This window comes from Macaca mulatta, chromosome 14 (assembly GCF_049350105.2).
Source record: "Macaca mulatta isolate MMU2019108-1 chromosome 14, T2T-MMU8v2.0, whole genome shotgun sequence".
Taxonomy (NCBI): domain Eukaryota; kingdom Metazoa; phylum Chordata; class Mammalia; order Primates; family Cercopithecidae; genus Macaca; species Macaca mulatta.
Genome location: NC_133419.1, coordinates 38,653,119 through 38,675,436, shown reverse-complemented (window position 1 = coordinate 38,675,436; position 22,318 = coordinate 38,653,119). Strand labels below are relative to the sequence as shown.

The 22,318-nt window shown below is 36.4% G+C and overlaps 1 protein-coding gene across 1 annotated transcript in view; it reads left to right on the top strand.

Moving 5' to 3' along the window:
• Positions 1-22,318, top strand: part of ANO3 (anoctamin 3) — a 335,023-nt gene that overhangs the window by 289,114 nt on the left and 23,591 nt on the right. The window contains 4 exon segments of the mRNA NM_001265904.1: positions 6,864-6,900; positions 16,729-16,840; positions 17,527-17,584; positions 21,653-21,750. Of these exon segments, the coding sequence (NP_001252833.1) occupies positions 6,864-6,900; positions 16,729-16,840; positions 17,527-17,584; positions 21,653-21,750 (305 nt within the window).

The window sequence follows — 22,318 nt, the reverse complement described above, 5'->3', positions numbered from 1 at the left end:
AAAGGAAGTGAACTATAATACAGCCAACATAAACAATGTAAGAAGATGGTTATATTCCTCAGATTTAATTAGTATAAAATAATAATGATCTTCTGAATTTATGCATTCTCCTTCTATTCAGGATGTTAAAGCACATCACAGATTATTAAATAGACCTCTGATTCACCTGAATACACAGGATTAACCTGCAGATTTAATCAAGGAGGGCTAGATTAAAAAAATTATTGTGAAATATTATACCATCAAAAGTATTCATTTAGAAAATGAAATGCTACCTTTTGTTATACTATTTTCAGACCAAAACAAAATAGACAGCTAATAAAAATATGCTTTTTGTTTGTTAATAGATTGACTGCAGGATCCCTGTACCATCATTTTCTCCAAATGAGGGACTTAGATTAATATTCTATTGATCAAAATTGCTTTTCAAATGTAATCCATGTACATGGAATTACAAAATATAGACATGGAAAAATAGTTTACATCAGTCAGACTTTTTTTTTTTTTTTGAATAGGAACTTTTAACATAGTTCTATTTCTGTACATAGCCAGGAACCTTAAACTAGTCCTTAATTATTTCTTTTATCTCCTTAACAGTATCAGTGACTAACTGTTGTGAATTTTGCTTCTGTAACATTTTTCTTATCCATTTTTGCTCATCATCCTTGCTTCTCCTTCCTTAGTTCCGCTAGTTGTCATTTTTAGCTTGGACAGTTGCAGCGGGCTTCCAACTGGTTAGTCTTCCTGTCTCCAATCTAAACTCTTCCTGTCTCTAATCTAAACTCTTCCTATGTCCCTTTCACACGACTATTGGAAGAACCTTTTTTAAATAGTAAATGTGATTACCATGTGCTTGAGGCTGTTTAATGGGTTTCTATTGTATTTACTGAGTATAAATTCTAAGTTCATTAGCCTGGCCTGGTAGGCCCTCCATTGTTTAAAACCACTTTTCCATTCTCTTCTTGACAAAAATTGTCTCTTGCTACCTCTCTTTCCAATCACCCTGCACTCCAACCTACAAAACCACTTTTGTTTGTCCCCCAGGGAACTTTGCTGTAACTCTGTCTCTTTCTCCACAGTGCTTCCCGGAATGCCATTCTTAATTTGTCTTGTTGACGAATATCTCTTTATCTTTGAAAATTACAGTTAAGGGTCACTTCCTTCATAAAGCATTTTTTTCAATAATGTATGTAGAATTGAATTTTGTGTTTATTCTTCTCGCAGGGTGTTTGGACATTATTCCTCCAATCAGATTCTTCTGAAGAATTAAGCAATCCATTTTGTGAATATTCTTCTGTTACAGTGCTTAGGATATGTCATTTCTCCCATTATCAGAGTGTAAGCTCCTTATGAACAAGGACTGTACCTTCCTCATTTTTGTATGTCCAAGTCTTTAAATAAATGTGAAATATTTTATTCACCACCTAGCATCTTGCTTACTGTATGTGCTCAAAATTATTTTTTGTTATTGGGATCGTATTTTTAATGTATTTCAAGTTTGCAGCACTTATTTTAATTTAATTTACACTTATAACCAAACACTATACATTTTCTAAACATTTCAAAATAGGTGGATCATAGCATTCCTAAATAAATATTTAACTGGGGAGAAAAATATGGGCTAAAACAATCAAAATTTGGTTACAAGTCCATCTTACAGGTCATGAAAGTAATTTAAAATAGTATTTTCTATTTTTGCTATGCATCAAATCACCTGGAACACTTTTGAAAAACTAAAGATTCTTTTTTTATTTTTAATTTTTTTGTTTTTTGAGATAGAGTCTCACTGTGTCTCCCAGGCTGGAGCGCAGTGGCAGGATCTCAGCTCACAGCAACCTCTGCCTCCCGTATTCAAGCGATTCTCGTGCCTCAGCCTTCCAAGTAGTTGGGGGCACATCACCACACCTGGCTAATTTTTGCATTTTTAGTAGAGACAGGGTTTCACCATGTTGGCCAGGCTGGTCTTGAACTCCTGACCTCAAGAGATCCACCTGCCTTGGCCTCCCAAAGTGCTGGGATTACAGGAGTGAGCCACCGCACCTGGCAAAAAAACTATACAGATTCTTGAGTCCTGTTCAGAATCTCCTTTGTTGGGCTAAGAAATCTGTATTTAAAACAAATCTTTCAAAGATACTCTCTAGTAATTCTTACCCAGCCAGCCCCTCAAAGAGCATTAGAAAATCATTAATATAAGAGAGCTAAGGTAATTTCGATGCACAATCAAGATCAGAAATTACATCTTCCAAAATTAAATTACACATAATTAAATTTAACAATAATTAAAACATCAATGTATTATTTTTAGCATCTCTTTTTCAGGCATATAGCTAAACAACTACAAAGACAGAATTTGAAACTGAGAATTGCTCTTTCCTAAGCCTACTATTTTTCTTCTTTATTTTGCTACCCTCAGAAACTGATAGGCTACTTTAAGTTATCAAAAGTAGCATGGTACTGAAATGTTACTAAAAATATTTTAATGAAAATTAAATATGCAAAGTTATTCCAAAAATGTATATTCTTGTTGCTTGACAATCCAACTTTAATAATTTTAGTTTAATTTTAATAAAATTTGATTTAATATTTATAAAAATTTGACTTTAATAACATTTTAATTTTTGATTAAAAGAATTTCACCATGCTGAAATGATTTACTTAGACTAATTCCAGATTTTTCAAACTCTAAGCATACTTCTGTTCTGATGTTTCTTAAAAGTTACCCTTTAATCATGAGGCCAGGCAACTGTCATGCTGCTGTAACAGGTATAATTAGTTATACCTGATGTAAATGACGAGTTGATGGGTGCAGCACAGCAACATGGCACAAGTATACATATGTAACAAACCTGCACGTTATGCACATGTACCCTACAACTTAAAGTATAATAATAATAAATAAATTAAAAATTAAAAAAAAAAATTGAGACTATAACTAACAATAAAAAAAAAAAAATTTTAAATGAAATAATGAACTCCTTTTGGTTTTTCCTCCTCTCATTTTAAAATCCATGTACCATGCACAGAGCACTCTATAACAAAAAAAGAAAAAATCCTATCTACATTTGGCTAATGTAAGTACTTCATGTAGGTTCTGGACTTTTCTCCCTTGTTGATCCATTCCCATCTCTAGAGTCCAGAGCATACAACCCTATACTTCTTTCACAGGCCTGATCACTGAAGGCCTCAAAATACACCTAACTTTCCTTAATACCTGGTTACCACTGGTTACCAATTACAATGCAAATAGGCTATTGTGGATTGGGATGGATCAATGGACCATGCATTTTAACCAAGAAAAGAGGTAATGTCAAACGACTCATCTCATAAGAGGATTGGCTTTTTAATACATGTATTTGTTTAGTTTGTTCATGTCTATGTCCATAGTTTCTAGAAATTTAGACAAGTAGATTACTGGAAAATGGAGGCTCTTTTCAATTCTGCAAAAGCTTGGAGTTTATTTTCACAGTGAAGGCTGAATCGTGGGGCCATGACTAAAAGACAAAAAGTTCTAAAACCCATGTAGAACCACCTATTATGCCTCCTCACAATAACCATGTCCTTTTCCTGCCTTTGCTGTTCTTTTTCTCCCAAACTGGTTTTTGCATAACACCCCAAACAAGGCATTACTGGGAAGATGGTGAAGTCTTAGCTGAGAATGAATTCTAAAATCCTTACCATGGCCTACTGTGCACTGAAAAAGTGTTTCTCTGTGAGATCGCAATGACTCATCTCTTACTACTTCACTGTCTTATTGCTGCCACTCCTTTCTCTCTAACTTCCCTGCCGTTCATGAAATACATCAAGTACGTGCCAGTCTCAGGGCACTGGCATTTCCGTTTCTGTGTCTCAAAGATACTTAGCTGAGATTTCTGCTTGGCTCCCTCCCTCATTGCATGCACTTCTCTGCTCAGATGCTACCCTCTTGAAGAGGCTTTTCTGAATACTTCATAAAACAGTACTCTGTGTCTACCAAAACGCTATCCGCTCTGCCTGCTTTATTTTCCCTCAGAGCACTTTTCACCTCCTAACCAATTACATATTCTTTTGCCATTTATCTCTACCCACTGAAATTGGAGTTCCATGAAAGTAGAGATTATGTCTTTTTGATTCAGGTCTGTTTGGTTTCTAAAACACTAACTGATGCACTAGAAATTGATAATGAATATATTAACCTAATTAATATACATGAATAAGAGAATTTCAGCTTACTAAATGCGTCAGTGGCTGATTTTTTAAAGTATAGGTTCTCCAACATGTTATCGTGTGTGTGTGTGTGCGCGCGCGCGTGTGTGTATCAGGTAGGGCCCGGCCCTGAAGCCCTTTATCCTCTTCCCCAACAAGCATTTACTCATTCCACTTTACACAATCACACACACATGCACACACTCACAGCTTGTATGTACTGCCAAAGTGATTGCTGCCAGACACCATACAGTTGGATATATTTAAGTCATTATTTACTTTATAGTCTGTAGTTTGAGATCTAACAATTCACTCTGCTTGAACTGATTCTGTAGCTCATCAGTGATGTTGCCAGTCAGCCATAGCATTTGGGCCTTGGATGATGCAGGTTTGCAAATACCCCAGAAAGTCTTCCAAAAGCATTATGGCATCTTTTGTAATTTATAACTTTCTTCCCAGTGCTATTGTAACCCCCTAGTGCATCAGTTGCAGATATTTCCTTCCTAAGTTTGCAGAGTGACTCTATGTGCTAGATATTAAGAGAAAAATTTGAACAGGACTGGGCGTGGTGGCTCATGTCTGTAATCCTAGTACTTTGGGAGGCTGGGGCGGATGAGGAATTCGAGACCAGCCTGGGCAACGTGCCCAAAAGCCATCTCTGGAAAAAAAAAAAAAAAAAAAGAAAGAAAGAAAATGAGCCAGGCATCATGGTGGTGTGTACCTGTGGTTACAGCTACTTTGGAAGCTGTGGTGGGAGGATCACCTGAGCCCAGGAAGTTGAGGATGCAGTGAGCTCTGATCATGACATTGCACTCCAGCCTGGGCGTTAGAGTGAGACTTTGTCTCAAAAATAAATAAATAGTTAAAAATGAAATCGTTTATGTGACAAGGCACGATGTAGGTGGTGCTAGACAACCATGATAGTCAATCCTGACTTTGCTACTTGCTTAGTAGAGTTGTCTCACCACTAAGGTCCCTGACATTCTAGGACTTAGTTTCTTCTTCTATAGAATGGGAATCATTCTGTAGAATGGGGATCTACGTAACAAAATTGTTGTTAAGGAATAATAATATATGTAAAGCACTGTTTGGCACAAGCCAAATGGCAATTATTTAACTAGAACTAACTTTCAATCCCCACAAAGGAACTCAACTCAGTGCTAGAGTCATAGTGGGTGCTCAGGTACTATTTTTTGGGCGATCGAGTCTATCCTACTCCTTGGAGACCCTGCTATGTTTATCTCACTTAATTAATAGGACGTGAAAAAGAACCCGTTATAGTAGGAATCACTTGCTGTTCATGAATTCACGGTAATCTTATCCTAAAATTTGAAAATTATAATTTGTGTATAGCTAAAACAAAAACAAAGACAAAAAACCTGCACTAGGAGGAGAATGAGAGTATTGTACTCAGTGTAATCTTTCTGTCTCCAGATAACACTTTAAATCTTAGGAAGGGGCAGATTTAAATCACAGCTAAGATGAGTAATGACAGTCATTTTACTGAAAGAACTGTCAGAGAAGGTGAACAACTTTTAATATGTCCAGATGCATACTTTTAATTTTTCGTGCCAATAGGCAAAGTTATTGGAAATGATAATTTAAACAATATTTTATGGAATTATGTGGTTATGAGGTAATAGTCACATGCACATACATATACCCACAAGTACTTCTGTCTACAGCGAATACTTTCCCAACTATATTTACTTGGAATATTGTGAAATGTATGCCCTTTCCTTGAGTCTATGTAAATATTGGTCAGAGTATACAGCAGAAGGGAAAAGATGGCGGAAGAGGAAAAATATTATCAGAAAAATCTATTGTGACTTACAGATTCAACAGATTTGACTCATGCATCTGTTTTAAATAACTACAAAAACAAATTTGTTCCTTACAAATACAAATGTATACAGTCTTTTGTCATAGTTTAGAAATTTCTTTATCAGTAGTACAGAATTCAGACTTCCACTTCACCTTCCAGTGTAGTAAAAAAAACTATACTTTTTTTTTTTTTTTTTTTTTTTAAAGACAGAGTCTCGCCTGTTGCCCAGGCTGGAGTGAAGTGGCGCGATCTCAGCTCACTGCAAGCTCCGCCTCCCAGGTTCACGCCATTCTCCTGCCTCAACCTCCCGAGTGGCTGGGAGTACAGGCGCCCGCCAACAAGCCCGGCTACTTTTTTTGTATTTTTAGTAGAGACAGGGTTTCACAGTGTTCGCCAGGATGGTCTCGATCGCCTGACCTCATGATCCGCCCGCCTCGGCCTCCCAAAGTGCTGGGATTACAGGCGTGAGCCACCTTGCCTGGCCAAAAATCTCTATAATTTTGAGCTCAAATCTCAGCTCAGCCATTGATTAGCTGAATGACTTTTAGGGACTTTTTCTCATTTCTTGATTTACAAAATGAAAATGAAGATAGCTACCAGAAAAAATTCATTATTACAGATTACAAGTGTATCTACACACACATATATGTTCGCTCATATTTACATTCACATGTATATCAATTTCATTCATGTATGTATATATAAAGCCTTACATGCTAAGTTTCAATACATCTCTGTTTAATGTAAAATATAACCACTGTATAACATACACTATAGATGTTTTTTCAAATAGTGTAAATACCAGCCTTTTCCAAAAGAGAAGAATAATGTTCACTATGTATTCTCTTTATTTCAGGCTTATGAAAAAATTGCTTACCTCCTCACCAATTTAGGTAAGTCCATTTTTCTTCATTCCTTAGTCAGAAAATAACATATGGGCATGTCAGTCTGTAGTTACTTTATATAATGTAGCATTTTAATAACTGCAATTATTTAAGTATTTACCAATAAAAAGGACAGGGGTAGTACAGGAAGTTGGTCTATATTGAATAATAAGAGAGAGGCAATGCATGTACTTACAAAATATTTTTACTAGAAATCAGCACACCTACTTCTTCCTACTTAGGAGTCCTTGCTTCTCCAACTTTTCAGTTCTTCGGGTTTTTCCTCAATATTTATGTTTTATCAAAGTGTTATACTACATGTACACATTTTAAAATCCAAAACAGTATTAAGAGATTTACAATAAAAACCAATCCTTTACCACATCACCCATTCCTAGTTTCTATGCCAAAGGAATTACTTTTTAACTGTTTTTCCTTTCTTTTTTTTTTTTTTTTTTTTTAATGGAGTCTTGCTCTATCGCCCAGGCTGGAGTGCAGTGGCGCGATCTCGGCTCACTGCAAGCTCCGCCTCCCGGCTTCACGCCATTCTCCTGCCTCAGCCTCCCAAGTAGCTGGGACTACAGGTTCCCGCCACCTCGCCCGGCTAATTTTTTGTACTTTTAGTAGAGACGGGGTTTCACCGTGTTAGTCAGAATGGTCTCCATCTCCTGACCTTGTGATCAACCGGCCTCGGCCTCTCAAAATGCTGGGATTACAGGCGTGAGCCACCGCGCCTGGCTACTTTTTAATATTTTTATCTGTTTTTTTTGTTATTTCCCACCATGTTTCCATGTAATATCATTCTATGGCCATTATTGGATTTTATCTTTTGATAACTATTGCCTTCCCATTATAAAAGTATGAATTATTAAGACTTAGGTCTTAATGTTCCCTGCAGTGCCCTGTCCCCCCACACTCCATCTTTCATTATCTGATAAATACAGTTATTTCTCCTCCTTCCAAGGTGGATATATCAGCATTTTTAGCCAAATTAATCATTAGTCTTCACGTCATTATGTCTCTATAACTATTTTCATACCTACAGCATGGTATATTCTATAATTGTGTATGTGTTTTATGCCATTTCTGTATTTTTTAAGCTAATAATGACCCCTTTTTTTGCTTTTTTTTTAACGTACTTTTCTTTATTTATCCCAAAGGTTTTGCCAAGACTCTTAAATTTTCTCTGAATATATTCAAACACATCAAGTATTATACAAACTTGATTTTCTTCTTAGAGTTACCCTCTCAAGCTGTCTCCTCCAGACTAGATGGGTTATTTTCTAGGCTTGTAGCCAACTGCATCTAGACTTAACTTTCATAAGCACTCTGGAAATTCCTTTTATATTTTTCTATAATTTGGATACTATTTACTAATTCCTATGTCTTATTCCTTCTTGGCTCAATTCCTTATTTTGCTATTTGTAAGTAAGCTTCTTAAAACTTTGTGTATCTGAAAATGTCTCTATTCTAGCCTCAAACTTGATATCCAGTGTTCCTGGGTATGAAATTCTATCTTAGAAATACTGACCCCTTTGAATCTTGAAGGAACTTCATTTTCTTCTGGATTCCAGCATTGTTACTGAGAGCTCTGCTACCATTCCTATTCGCAGTCCTTTGCACAGGACCTGTTTTGATTTTTTTTTATTTGTTTATACTCTAGCATAATTTTGAATCTTTTCTCATTTTGAGATTTCACAATGATGTACTTTGGTGAAAACTTTTTATCATCTGTTATGCCGGATACTTAGTGCATCCCATCAATTATTGATATCCACTGTGTCCTTTGGGAAGCAGACACTGAGATGGAGTTAGTAATGCAAGAAATTTCTTAGGGGAAAACTCCTGAGGAAGGGAGCAGGACTGGATAAGAAGAGCCTCAGACAACAATGCAGATCTGATGGTTTTAACCAATCCAATGGAGAGCTCTAGAACAAATATTTCAAATAAAGATTTAGAGGAATCCAACATTGGATATAATTGAGTATAATTGGCCAAGACCTAGTACCCCGTCATTCTGAGTCACTGGTTGGTTGTTGCTTGGGAAGAGCAAGACTTGAGCATAAAAGCTGAGTCATAGGATGAGGGTGGAAACAGCTGGAGGCTTGGAAACAGCTGGAGGCTGTCAGGTGACTGTACTCCTTGCACCTGAACAGCAAGTTCTTACTGAGGGGAAATCCTAGTGGCAAACCTCTACTGCTGCCATAATCTGAAAACTCAGAAACTTCACTTCCAGGAAATTTTTGTATATTCTTTGTTAAATAATTTCCTTCTTTTAAAAATCTTTCTGAAACTCTTTACATTCAGATGTTTCTTATCATATTCAATAGTTATTTTTTTCTTTCTTCATTTTCTGTGATTTTTGTTGGGATTTCTTCAAGATAACCTCAACCTTATCTTCCAAGTATTCTCGTGAATATTTTATATTGGCTGATGCTTTACATTTTCTAGAGTTATTTCCTGTTCTCTGAATGTCCTTTTTCTATGTCATCCATTTCCAGCCTCACAGATGCAGTGTCTTAAGTAGGCAATATAATGTAATTGTTAAGAGCATCGGCTCTACAGTGAGAATGCATGAGTTGAAATCTTTGCACCATAACTTACATTATCAATAGTTGCACAGTAATAATCAATTATTTTATTCTCTTGGTTTCTCAAATTCTTTTTTTTATATATATACAAGGAGATAGTGTCTGTGCTCTGGAGCTAACATTGGAGAAACAATGTTGTGAAAGGGGAAAACAGCAGGCTTTGGAGCTGGATATAGCAATGAACATTTGGATTGCCCCATTATGACTGTGTAACCATCAGCAAGCTTTTTCCTCTCCCTGTTCTCTCGTCTTCTTCTCCACTCCGTCTCCTCTTCTTCCCATTCTTTCTCCTCCCTCTGCTTCTCCTTCTTCTTTACTTTTTGGGTCTTCGGTTCCTCACTGGTAAAATGACAATAATAATAGTTCCTATTTCACCATTGTATGTTGGCTGCCTGACACATGACAGGTGGTTCAATAAATAGCAATGATACAGTTCATTGTTCTTTCAACCCTTTGAGCTGCATTTTCTTCAGCTGGGTAACAAAGCACTAGCTCTGTTCCTTACATTCATTTGCTTTTAAAGTACCCTATACCCAGGATTGAAGCAAATCTAAGGAGAATGATTTGGGGAAATCATAATCAATAGTAGGAAACAGAACAGTTATTTGTGCTAAGTATTAAGAAATGTCAAAGTTTTCACTTGATATTTGATTTTTTCCTCTATAACCCAGTGATGATTTCTGTCTGTTGATTCGTCATTTATCTAATCATGGACTATATTAGTTTAAATGAATAAAAATATTGATAGTTTGATTAAAATAATAGAATCTATGTTGTGTCTGTGTGTGTGTGTGTGTGTGTGTGTGTGTGTGTGTGTGTGTGCCTGACATTATATTCTGTTTAATTTTTTGGCTGTGCTAATTTGTGCTTGAAAACACAAATGAAAAATTAAGTTTTGCTTCTCAGAAGAGGTCATATGCTATTTAAATAATTTTTTTAAACTTTGTGTTTCTTGATTTATTTTTTCCAAATATTTTCAAAAACCACAAAGCAAAAAAGATAAAGCTTAAATTCTATTACATTAGTTTTTTAACATGGAAAAAATTAAAAGCATTTACTTCAAAGTGATTTTTTTGAACTTTGGTTTCGTGGTTGTTGAGAATTAGATCAGGATGGCTGTTAGTTGTTCTTAATAATGAACTGTCTATGTTAAAGATAAATTGGGATTCGAAGGAACAAATTAAGCCAACTAATGAAAAGAGTTTTGACTTTGTCAAACAGAGGTCAAAAGTACCTCACAGTGTTATAGTCATAACACACAGTAACTTTCTACTATACACACTATTAATTCCAAGGAACAGAGAAATTAACAGTAAAAAGCAAGGACTAATTACCTTACTGGGTGACTGCATCTCATAACTAGCTTTTCATCCATAACTAGCTTCATTAGGTAAAAAGTAAGAGATATTTTGGCCAGAAATACGTTATCCTAGAAATAGCACCTATATCCTTAGTGTTCAGGATTTGATTCCTCCTCTGAGTTAAAAGCCAATTCAAAATGATCCACAATGTGCTATATTTGTGAATGGAATAGTGTTGAAAAATAAATGTTTTCTTCCTGGCAGCATAGACCCTAGGTTAAACCTCAAAGTTATCATCATTGCAGTAACTTCCATTGTTTCAGTTTTCTCTTGCCACATAGCCATTTACTCCAAACTTAGTAGCTCAGGACAACAACTTACTATTTTTAATGATCCTACAATTTAGATTAGGCCCTGCTATGTGATTTTTCTCCTCCATGTGGTGTCTGCTGGGGCTGGTGTGTAAGAGGGCCTCTTCAATCACGTCTGTTTCCTCATATGGAATTATTGGAATAGCTGGTGTCTTCCGCCTTCTTCTCCTCTATGTATCTCTACCTGCCTAGCTTGCTTATAGCAGTATAATAGGACATCTTACATGTCAGCTGGCTTCCAGGAAGACAAGCCCCTGTAACAAGTGCTTATCCAGCTTCTGCTTGCATTTTACTTGCATATCCAGTCTCCTCTTGGTGAAGGCAAGTCAGAATCAAGGTTGGAGGCAACTACACTAGGGTATGTATACTTGGAGGAGTGGTTCACTGTGGACGCAGGTTTAACTGCAATCAATGTAACAATCCTCCACTTCTAGCAAAATGCCTTTCTGCTAGGAACATTGTAATCTTCATCAGAATATGTAAAGCAACTGAGTAGCACTTAACATGTCTCCAACTTGGTATATAATCTTACTACCATTTAGAATGATTTCTCCCAGTAAAATCTTAGTAACCTTTTCTGATATCAGAGCTTGCCTCTGTGAAATCTTTGTTGACTTCTTGATCCTTCACTCTACAATGTTCCTTTAGCTGTTTGTGATTCCTTTCATTACTGCATCTATTACATTATTCTGATCTATTCTCTATCTAATCTATCTATCTATCTATCTATCTATCTATCTATCTATCTATCTATCTAGTTTCTTTACAAGACTAAAAAATTCTTACAGCCAAGAAATGAATGTGCTTACTTCTGATTCTTTCAATCCTTAGGTACAAAGTTTGGCATGCATTCATTCATAAAAGAAATATGTGTGGAGGACCTAATATTTTAGACAACGTGATAGGGAGACAGACCATTAGACTATCAAGATGCATTATTCCTTTAATAAACGGTTGAATTAAACCTGCTATTTTTTGTTTCTTTTGAGACAGAGTTTCACTCTTGTTGCCCAGGCTGGAAGGCAATGGCGCAATCTCGGCTCACCGCAACCTGCACCTCCCAGGTTCAAGCAATTTTCTTGTCTCAGCCTCCCGAGTAGCTGGGATTACAGGTGCGCACCACCACACCTGGCTAATTTTGTATTTTTAGTAGAGATGGGGTGTCTCCATGTTGGTCAGGCTGGTCTCGAACTGCCAACCTCAGGTGATCCACCCACCTTGGCCTCCCAAAGTGCTGGTATTACAGGCATGAGCCACTGCACCAGACCTAAATCTGCTATATTTTATCTAGGAATTTCCAATGAAATTTTAAGTAAAAATAGTTTGTAGATTTTTACTTGCCCTGTCTTTGAGGGGTTTTAGTGTCAGAAATTATGCAAATCTCACAAATAACAAGAAGATAGGTTCAGTCCCCATACCATAGCATCAAGTGTAAATAGTATCAAGTGTAGTTAGTATCAAGTCTGTTCCAGTATGAAATAGCAGCCCAGTACACACTTGGCAGAAGAGTGGATGAAAAATTAATAATCATAAATATATAAAGAATGGCCCACAAATAAATGGTTGAATATAACATTTAGAGGTATGTGGTTCTCCTTATATAATTAAGAATTGTAAAAAACAGAATTTAAAACTTTAATTTTCCTGACAATGTTTTAAAGTATTATTTGTCTTCACTGGCATTTCTCACAGGACAATTTGGAGCACCTTATGTCTTCAGTTTGGCTTCTCATAGAAGGGTCACTTTAGTTGGCCACATAGATTCCTACATTATTGTCACTTGACATTAATCAGGAAAACATGAACTTTCAGAGAAAGTCTTATTTTGGGAGGTTGAAGTCTATTACTAAATCCTATTTTAGGATATCCAAACTATCCAAACACTTTTCTTGTGTACTTGTAGCTTTTATTCTCACACAGTTTTATAAAAACCAGTTCATAAGGCATTTAGATAATTACATACTCTTTAGTTTGTTACAGGCCTAACCACTCCTTACTGTATTAAACCAAAACTCTCTCCCCCTAATTGTTAAGTTTTTGGGCCTTGAAGGCATTTAGTCTTATGCTACTAGACTTGGTCGAGATACAGTTTTATTTTCTTTTATTACATTGTTGAGTAAGGAATTTTGTGGTAAATTTAGAAATGAAAGTGGGTTATAGTGTCCTTGCATTGGCCTTGTTATGCTATGCTGTGTTAAGTCAATATTACGTTAGTCTTACCAAGCAAGTTGAATTACTTTAATTATTTTATATTTTTCTGAAATATACAAAAGGCAAATTTGTTATTTAATTAGAGTTTCATGAAATCAACCCATGTGACTATCCAGGCATTATGTCATTCTGAGGTAGATGTTTACTTTTTTTTTTTTTAGTTAATGCACTGGTAATTAGTTTTTTGAAGAGTACCTACTTATTTCTGAGCCATTTTTTCAAAAGTCCTATTTGTGTAGGTAGTTGTTTATTATATATAAGTGTTTTGTCCACTGAAAAATTATTGATAGGATGTTTAGTAATGTTAATCTCTTCAGTGCAGTGTTTATACGTCTTTTATTTGGGGTGGTGGACTCTTCTCTCTTTTCTTATAACTGCACTTCATAAATGTTAGTCAATATTACATGTTCAAGAATCATTCTATCTATTTTATTGAAGATTTTAAAACATTTTATTGTCGATTTTTATTCCTTCATTTTACTTTATTTCTGTTTATTTTATTGTTCTTGTAGCTTCTTTGAAGGAAAAACTAAAATATTTGTTTCTATATAAGATAATATTTATACATTAAAAATAAATAAAATAGTGAGAATATGATCAATATAACAAATAGAGAAGAAAAGATAAATCATTAAACAAATTTTAAAAAGTGTGTTTGTATTTATCTCCAGATCTATCTATCCATCCATCTTTCAATTATCTATAAGAATAATTGCCATTTGAAAACTGGGACACAGATTGAACTTCAAAAAGTAAAATCCAGCTAGATGATAATGAAAAGAAACACAACTACATTTAAAAAGCTGAAAAATGACTGACACTCGCAGAGTAAGAGCATATATCAAGAGAATAGTAACAATAAAATCAAATGTCACCAGGTTAATATTAGGGAAACTAGAGGGAAAGAGGAATACTTCATACTAGTAAATGAACTAACATGTCAGTATAATAATCATGATCTCTATGCATTTTTAACAAGCTTTAAAATATAGATAGCAAAAAAATGATAGAAAAGAACTGAAAAATCCATAGTCAAAACATAAGTAAAGATATACAGTATTTAAGCCAGGCAAGGTGGCTCACGCCTGTGATCCCAGCACTTTGGGTGGCCGAGGCAGGAGGATCATTTGAGGTCAGGAGTTCAAAACCAGCCTGGCCAATATGGTGAAACCCTGTCTCTACTGAAAATACCTCCCCACCAAAAAAAGTTAGCCAAGCGTGGTGTCGGGCGCCTGTAATCCCAGCTCCTCGGGAGGCTGAAGTAGGAGAATCACTTGAACCTGGAAGGTGGAGGTTGCAGTGAGCCAAGATCACCATGCTACAATCCAGCCTGGGCAACAGAGTGAGACTCCATCTGAAAAAAAAAAAAAAAAAAAAAAAAAGATACACAGTGTTTGACTATCATATCTGACATTCTTTAAAAATATGTACAAACCAGACCGGATGCGGTGACTCACTCCTGTAATCCCAGCACTTTGGGAGGTTGAGGTGGGCAGATCACCTGCGGTCAGGAGTTCGAGACCAGCCTGGCCAACATGTTGAAACCCTGTCTCTACCAAAAAGTACAAAAATTAGCCAGCATGGTGGCACATGCCTGTCATCCCAGCTACTCAGGAGGCTGAGGCAGAATCATCACTTGAACCTGGGAGGCAGAGGTTGTAGTAAGCCGAGATTATGCCATTGTACTCCAGCCTGGTCAACAGAGTGAGACTCCATCTCAAGAAAGAAAGAATATATATATAGAGTATATAATATATATAATGTATATATTATACATATATAATACATGTCTATATGTATACACACATACACACACACAAACCATATGCCCAACAGGAAAACAAATATCATTTTCATGCACTTGATACATTGACAAAACTTATCCACACAATTTAGCCACAAATGACATCGCAACTTTTTGCCTAAAACCAGAAATCAGGCAGGACACATTTGTGGACAATGCTGAAATAAAATTAGAAATGAAGAACCAAAAATAATCTACAGAATAAAAATTACCTAAAAATCTACATCCTCTTTTCTAAATAAGTTTTGTGTTAATAAACTAAATTTATAAACTAGAGAGAAACAACAGTGAAAGCATGACATGTCAAAACCTGTGGGGACAGGTTCTTACTGACTGTTCTTACTGAGGCACACTTGCCAGTCACCTTCTGGGTGGCCCACGGACCCTTCCTACTTTTGGCACCTACCACCTTTGAACTTGGAGTTCCCCAGGACCTCTTTTTTCCTCCCATGTGATTGGGCTCGTGCATACGTTTAGCCTATGTTTTCCTTAAAGGAGATCCTATTTTCTATCTTTACTGAATTCTTCAACTACGTTACAATATGTGTTAGATGAGACATGTCTGTTTTCTATCACTCATTTGAGTACTAGATAGGAGCTAAGGTTGCAGTACGTGCTGTCCTTATTTTTTTCTTTTAATCATTATAAAACCATAAGATGTTAGAGTTGACAGGATTTTTATAAATCATCTTGTCTAAATCCCTTATTCTACAGACGACAAAACTGACTGCAAAAAAACGTGAAGAGACCTGCCTGAGATTACCTGCCACTCAGGTGTAAGGCTGCGATAAGAGCTCAGCTCTCCACACTGATAATAGCCCTCTTTTCTCTTTACCATTCCACTTCTGTCTGTACACAAAATACTCATTCTTCAAAGAACTCTGTGGACAGTTTAGACCCTTATATTGAGTATAGACAGTTTGAGTGAATGATTGATCCATTATGTATGGTTTCTGCTAAATGATGATAGCAGAGAGACTCCTGAAAATCTTCATGTATTAATAACATACTTTTGTAGCTGTGGGGAAAGTCCAAAGATTATCTTATGAAGTCCTTTCATCAAGTGTGAACAGTAGATATTATTCACATTTTACAGATACAGATGCTAGAAATCAGCAAAACTAAGTGCCTCATAGAACTAAAAACCTTGGCCAGGTGTGGTGGCTCACGCCTGTAATCCTAGCACTTTGAGGGTCCAAGGTGGGCAGATCGCCTGAGGTCAGGAGTTCGAGACCACCCTGGCCAATATGGTGAAACCCCCCACTTCTACTAAAAACACAAAAAATTAGCCGGGCATGGTGGCGGGCACCTATAATCTCAGCTACTTGGGAGGCTGAGCCAGAAGAATTGCTTGAACCCAGGAGGCACAGGTTGCAGTGAGTCAAGATTGCACCACTGTACTCCAGCCTGGGCAACAGACTGAGACTCTATCTCCAAAAATAAATAAATAAATAAATAAATAATTTTTTAAAAAAAACTTGAACTTGGGGTTTCTGACTCCATGTTCAGAGTCTTGACATTTACTTCATCTATGTCAATGTACCCTGTGTTCCTTTTAGAATATCCTCGAACAGAATCTGAGTGGGAAAACAGCTTTGCCCTGAAGATGTTCCTCTTCCAGTTTGTCAATTTAAACAGTTCCATCTTCTATATCGCATTCTTTTTGGGAAGGTAAGTCAACTTTTTGTACATTATCTTCACAGAGTCAAAAACGTAGTCAATAGTTTAATTGACAATTACTGTTCTCACTCATGATTTCTGACAGCCACCAGCAGTTAAAGTTGGCACAAAAAAATAAATCCTATTTGCTGCATTTTAGTTGAATTGTGCCTGTTTCATCATCAGTAACAGTTTTGTTAAAGAAGAAAAGAATTTTTGTGCAACCTTGGGTTATAATTCCTTAACGTGGAAACTCCTATCATCTTAACATTTTTCCACCTTTAATGCAAAATACGAAAAAAGCAACATAGTAAACTAATGATTCTGCTTTGCCATATGCTTAGTACTCCATCCAGTGCTGTGGAAACTTACTGAAGATAGAAACATTTTGGACCAAACAATGCAATACATTATTGTAATTGTCATTAACTAGGTCAACAAAACATTAAGACTCTATGTGAGGGTCGGAAACATCATCCAGCTGGTTTGTCGGTACTTTCCTGACCCATTAATTCACGCATCACTTTTTCCTTTGTAAGTCAGATACTTTGATGTTTAACATAGCAGAAGTCAAGTGGGGACAGATTGCACCAGTGAACATTTATGTCTACCCACACATGCACTCGTCGTGATGCCTTAGTAGATGTTCTTCAGTGATCCCCACTTAAATGCTAATGAACTAAAATGTCTTTTTACAGATTCGTAGGCCACCCAGGAAAATACAATAAACTTTTTGATCGGTGGAGACTGGAGGAAGTAAGTAACTTTGGGAGTGTGGGTGCAGGAATGGGCACGGATTTGAGCCAGTTCCTGTGGGAGGAAGGGAACTGAAGAAAGGAGAAGTTCAGGGAAGTCTATGGATATTGAAGACACATTGTTCAGAAAGGAAGCAACCACATCTTTTCAAAAAAGAGGGTGAACTGAAAAGTTAAACCTCAAGATTCTCACCTCAGCTCTCTTTACTTTTTTAATCACCTTAATTTCTTGTATTTACAGACCCCAGGAATTTAGCTCCAGTAATTTTCCTTCTTTTATTGGAAATTATTATTATTTATTGGGTACATTTTCAAACTTTTAAATATGTTAGGTTTCCTTTTAGTCCAAAAGACATCATACTGGAAACACCAACATGTAATTATATAAAAGTACCTGCCCTAAGACTCATATTTCTTTATTGATTTACAATATGTTTGTTGTAAATATGGAAAAACTGCCCAGGAGTAGCATTACTGGGTTACAGGATAAGTATATTATATATTTTCACTGCGACTGAGAAATGGGCCTCCAAATGCCACCCCTACCTAGACTGTATGAGCCTGCTTCTTCAGTATTTAGCCAATGGTAGAATTTTCACCATTCTAATAGCCAGTGATTTTAGTTTCTGTAATTATGAATGACATGGATAATATTTTTCATATTTTTCTTGAACATTTTAGTTTTCTGTTCATAGCCTTGAAGAACAGGGCATAACAATAAAACACAACTAATATTTTATCTTTGGAGACTGACAGTCTATATTCTAATGCTGCCCACCCAGATGTGTGATTTAATATCTATAAATCTCATTTTCTTCTTTTGTAAATTGGTGATAAGAATGGCTATCTTGCCTGGCCCTGTGGCTCACACCTGTAGTCCCAACACTTTAGGAGGCCAAGGCAGGTGGATTGCTTGAGGCCAAAAGTTCAAGACCAGCCTGGGCAAAATGATGAGACCCTGTCTTTATTTTAAAAATTTAAAAATTAGCCGGGCGTGGTGGCACGTGCTTCTAGTCCCAGCTACTCAGGAAGCTGAGGTGGGAAGATCCCTTGAGCCCAGGAGTTCGAGGATGCAGTGAGCCGTGATTGTACCACTGCACTCCAGCTTGGGTGAGAGACCAACACTGTCCCTAAACAACAGAAAAAATAAAGAATAGCTATCCCAGTACTGGTGATTGGTGTATTAAATTAGATTGTGCATGTAAAATAATAGTTATAATTAATGATAGCCATTATTACAAAATTTAAAAAGTGTTACAGTTCGTTTTAGGATATTTGTGAACTGGCTAACCTAGACTTGTGAATCTTCTACTACAACTATATCATATCTCACATTAATATTTTATGTGAAATCAATATTAAAAAGTTTTTAATAATAGCTAAGATTTATTGAGGGCTTACTATATGCTAATGTACTCCAGCAATTGTTTCTAAGTGCTCTCTGTATATTAATGCATTTAATCCTCAAGTTCTATCATTATATCCATTTTATAGATCAGGAAACAAAGTCACAGATGTGCAGTTCCTGCAACTGCAAATGTGATTTTCCTACAATTGTACAAACATACACACTGATGAGGTTATGATTTAAATCTTTTCAGTGTAGCTTCAGAGTCTGTGCTCTGAGCACTGTGCTTTCCAGCCACGATTGGAATGGCGTGTAGGTATAATCAAAGACATAATGAAAACTTATTTTGCTGAGAAATTGCTGTCTGATTGCTGGCTCACACGTCTATGTTGGATTTAGAGTAAGCTTACTAAAGTAAGTGAAGGAACCTGGGTATTGGAGTCTGGTAGTTCTTTCTGTCACTTAGCTTTATTATCTACAGAGTGAAGATACCAACAACTACCAAGGCAGGTTCTGACAAGGAGTAAGAGAAAAATACATGACAGCATGTAGTTTGGCTTGTCCAAGGTCATATGATCTTGAGTGGTGCAATTGGAATGAATACTTATGTCTTCTGCACACTCACTCATGCCCTTTTGTACATTCTAAGTATGGGCTCTTTCTACCAAATGAAATTTAAAGTTTTGATAGACTGGCTTTAGTGCAAGGCCATCACTATGTGAATGGACAAACCCATAAAAACTGTTGGACCCCCTTCTCTTCCTTATAAATCATAAAGTCATCAAGGCTTAATTTCAACAAAAGTGTAAATGGCCTGTCTTCCAGCCACCCCATTTTGGCCTATCCTTTGTAGGTAGCAAACCAATCACATGATCCTATATGATCATCTTCTTTTTCCCATCCCACAAAATAATATGTTTGTGTTAAACCCACACTTTAAGGCAGCAAACACATTGGTAAATGGAATTCATCCTTAGTGTATTATAAAAGAGCAGTGGATTAGGGTACTGGGGACAACTTTCATTTCCACAGCACTAGTCAACACTGCATGGCCTTGGGCAAGTCAGCTTGCCTCTGAGTTTCTACAAAAATGAAGAGCTTCAGCTTGCAGCTGTGATCTGTGATTTGCCCCTGTAGCTTAATAATTATTCTGCCTCAGTCATTCCAGTGAACCCATTTATCAGATATATTTGGGAGAGTTCAGGAAATCCTAAATTCATCCTGAAAAAAGAGGTTTGCTTCAATGGGCGAATTTAGACCTCTTCATGCAGTAAGCATGACCATTTGCAAATCCTCTCTCAGGCTCAGATTAGGGAGTCTTAAATTACTGGGCTGGAACAGGAAAAGCAGGCTCTTAGTGTCTTAATTATTTGTTCTCTTTGAAGTTCCACTAGTACCAATTTGATAGAAATAGAAACTGTGGATCAAAGTGATACAGAAGACTGTCTTCCTTATGAGCAGGACATGTACCCATTTCTAAAGAAACAGACCCACGCCCTCCCACCCAAATACTGCAGTGTTTTCAAGTAAAACACATTGGTTGTGATTTTCTTTGAAATCACGTTTTTGTTTGTGTGGGGCTCTAAAACTAACTTATTGAAAATCTAAAAAAGCAGAAAAGCACAGGAAAAAATAGGATCATACTGATGAATTATTTTTGTGGTGTTGCGTTATCACTTAAAAATACATTATAATATATGTAGATACTTCCTCTCCAGGAGGTAGAGTTCAACGCCTCCCCACCATCTTGAGAATGGGCTAGACTTAGTGGCTCCCTTCTAAAAAATAGAACCGAAAAGGAGAAGAATGAGAAACTTTCCAGTGGAAAAAAATTGGAAAACACTATATTAACCAATTAACACCACCAGTGATGTCATGTGCTTCCCATGTATCCCTCATACGATGTGAGGAAAATAGCACTTCACCTTTGTGACTGGTCTCTCTAAAACACATAATCCTGGTCTAAGCGTAAGAAAACCATGAGACAAACTTAGATTGTGGGACATTGCACAGGATACACATCCAACAATCCTCAAAACATTTAAAGTTATTAAAAACTGAGAAGCTATTCAGACCAGAGGAGACTAGGGAGATAGGAAAAATGAATGCAATCAGGTATGTGGGCTTGGATCCTGGAGCAGAGAGAGGAAAACTGGTGGAATCCAAAGAGAGCTTTGCATTTAGCTAATTGTAATGTACTAATATAATTTTCTTAGCTTTGTCAAATATACCATGGTAATGTACAGAACAACAGCTAGAACTGGATAAGGAGTGTATGAGAACTCTGTACTATCTTTGCAAGTTATCTATACATCTAAACTTATTCTGAAATAAAAAGGTTATTAAAAATAATATGTTATGAACATTATGCCATACAATTAACTATTTTCTATTACCTGATTGTTAATGGGTATGTAATATTCCTTAGCATTCATTAAATGCGATCGTGCCTAACACAGAGCCTGGCAGATAGTAAGTGCTCACTAAAAGTTAGATTTGTTGTTAGTGCTATTATAATTTTGATCGATATTTCATTATAATTACTGAAGAATTCCCTCACCAAGTGCCCTCATACATGCTGTTTCTTTCTTGTTCTTGTTTTCTTAATGCACGAGGTGGTGTGACCCAGCTTTAAAATTTGCTGTACAATTTAAAGCTGGGCATGTCTGAGCCTACTGGGAAGAAGATCAATACCATTATTGCTCTTATGTTCTATTTCAGTGTCATCCTAGTGGCTGTTTGATAGACCTCTGCCTCCAAATGGGTGTCATCATGTTTTTGAAGCAAATATGGAACAACTTCATGGAACTGGGATACCCGTGAGCACATTATTTTCAAACTTGCCTTATGTCTAGTTACAAAGAAGAAAACTAGAGGTGGTGTGAATAGTGCTTAAGAATTTGGGCTTGATAATCACACAGGTGATGGCTCAATTCCTGTTTCAGAGCCTGTTTTCACTAAGAATGTATCAACAATAGATCTACCCCAAGAACAGCAGTAAGGGTTAAACAGAATAATGAATGTAGAGTAGATTCTAACTTGTTTAATGCGTTAAGACACTTGTTACTAGTTTGAAAACATGAATGACATTACAGGTTCTTGAATGTAAAAATAATTTTCTGGGATGTTTCTTTCACTACCAACAGACCAAGTTCGTTGTTTAATAAAGACAGCCTTCATTCCTCCCAAAAGAATAAAGCAAAGATCAAATCCTAGATGAGAAGCCTTGTACTCTTTGTTACAACGAAGAAAAAAAATGTTAGAACAGGACTGATTGTACTAACGTCAAAACAATAGCACTTTATTTTCATTATTTGAGACGTTTTAGCTGCCTGTGCAATGCTTACAGAGGTGCTGAATGCTCACTTTCACATATATTAAAATACG